Source organism: Dermacentor albipictus, unplaced genomic scaffold, assembly GCF_038994185.2.
Source record: "Dermacentor albipictus isolate Rhodes 1998 colony unplaced genomic scaffold, USDA_Dalb.pri_finalv2 scaffold_21, whole genome shotgun sequence".
In the NCBI taxonomy this organism is placed as follows: Eukaryota; Metazoa; Arthropoda; class Arachnida; order Ixodida; family Ixodidae; genus Dermacentor; species Dermacentor albipictus.
In genome coordinates, this window is record NW_027225575.1 from 2,898,155 (window position 1) to 2,898,755 (window position 601).

A 601-nucleotide genomic window follows, 5' to 3' on the forward strand; every position below is an offset into this window, starting at 1 on the left:
ATGAACGTCGCCGCATGGTCCAAGGACGCTCAACTGCCTTCGCTGCGACGTTCTGAAGCCATAAGCGACTCTGAGGATGAATCCGCTGGTTACCTCGACGAGACTGGAAGCAGCAGACTCACGTGCTGGATCTTCCATGAGGGCGACGAAGATGATTCCCTCGTAATCCTCTGCAGCTGCTCTGGCAGCATGGGCTTAGGGCATGTGTTTTGTCTGGAGCACTCACAGAACGAGCAGAACGTAGGCTACTGCGAGCTCTGCGGTCAGCCTTTCCGCGTGGCGGACCAACCCTAAAGCATGCGCCGGTTCTTCCACTATGTTTGGCAGAGGGATAGCTACCAGCGACTTGCATTGCTGAGCGACCTATTATACTTGGCCATAATCATGTCAGCCATAGTGTTCTCCTTGGTCATGCTGATGGCAGCGTTGGGAGAGATTCAGTCTGAGGGGGATGCCTGGCGCTTCGCCATCGTAGTTTTACTTATTGCTTGCAGTGTTCGTTCCAAAGGCTGCGCAATCAGTACCATTTGTTCTTGACGTGGCATTTTGCAAACCCAGTGCCCCGCGTCATGGCGGAGCCTTCGGTGAGAGATGTGAGTGT

At 54.2% G+C, this 601-nt stretch overlaps 1 protein-coding gene across 1 annotated transcript; it reads left to right on the plus strand.

The window, feature by feature from the left end:
- Positions 1-294, plus strand: LOC139052329 (E3 ubiquitin-protein ligase MARCHF3-like). Its single transcript, XM_070529423.1, has one exon. The coding sequence runs from the start codon at positions 1-3 to the stop codon at positions 292-294; it is 294 nt and encodes a 97-aa protein (XP_070385524.1).
- The last annotated feature ends 307 nt before the right edge of the window (positions 295-601 follow it).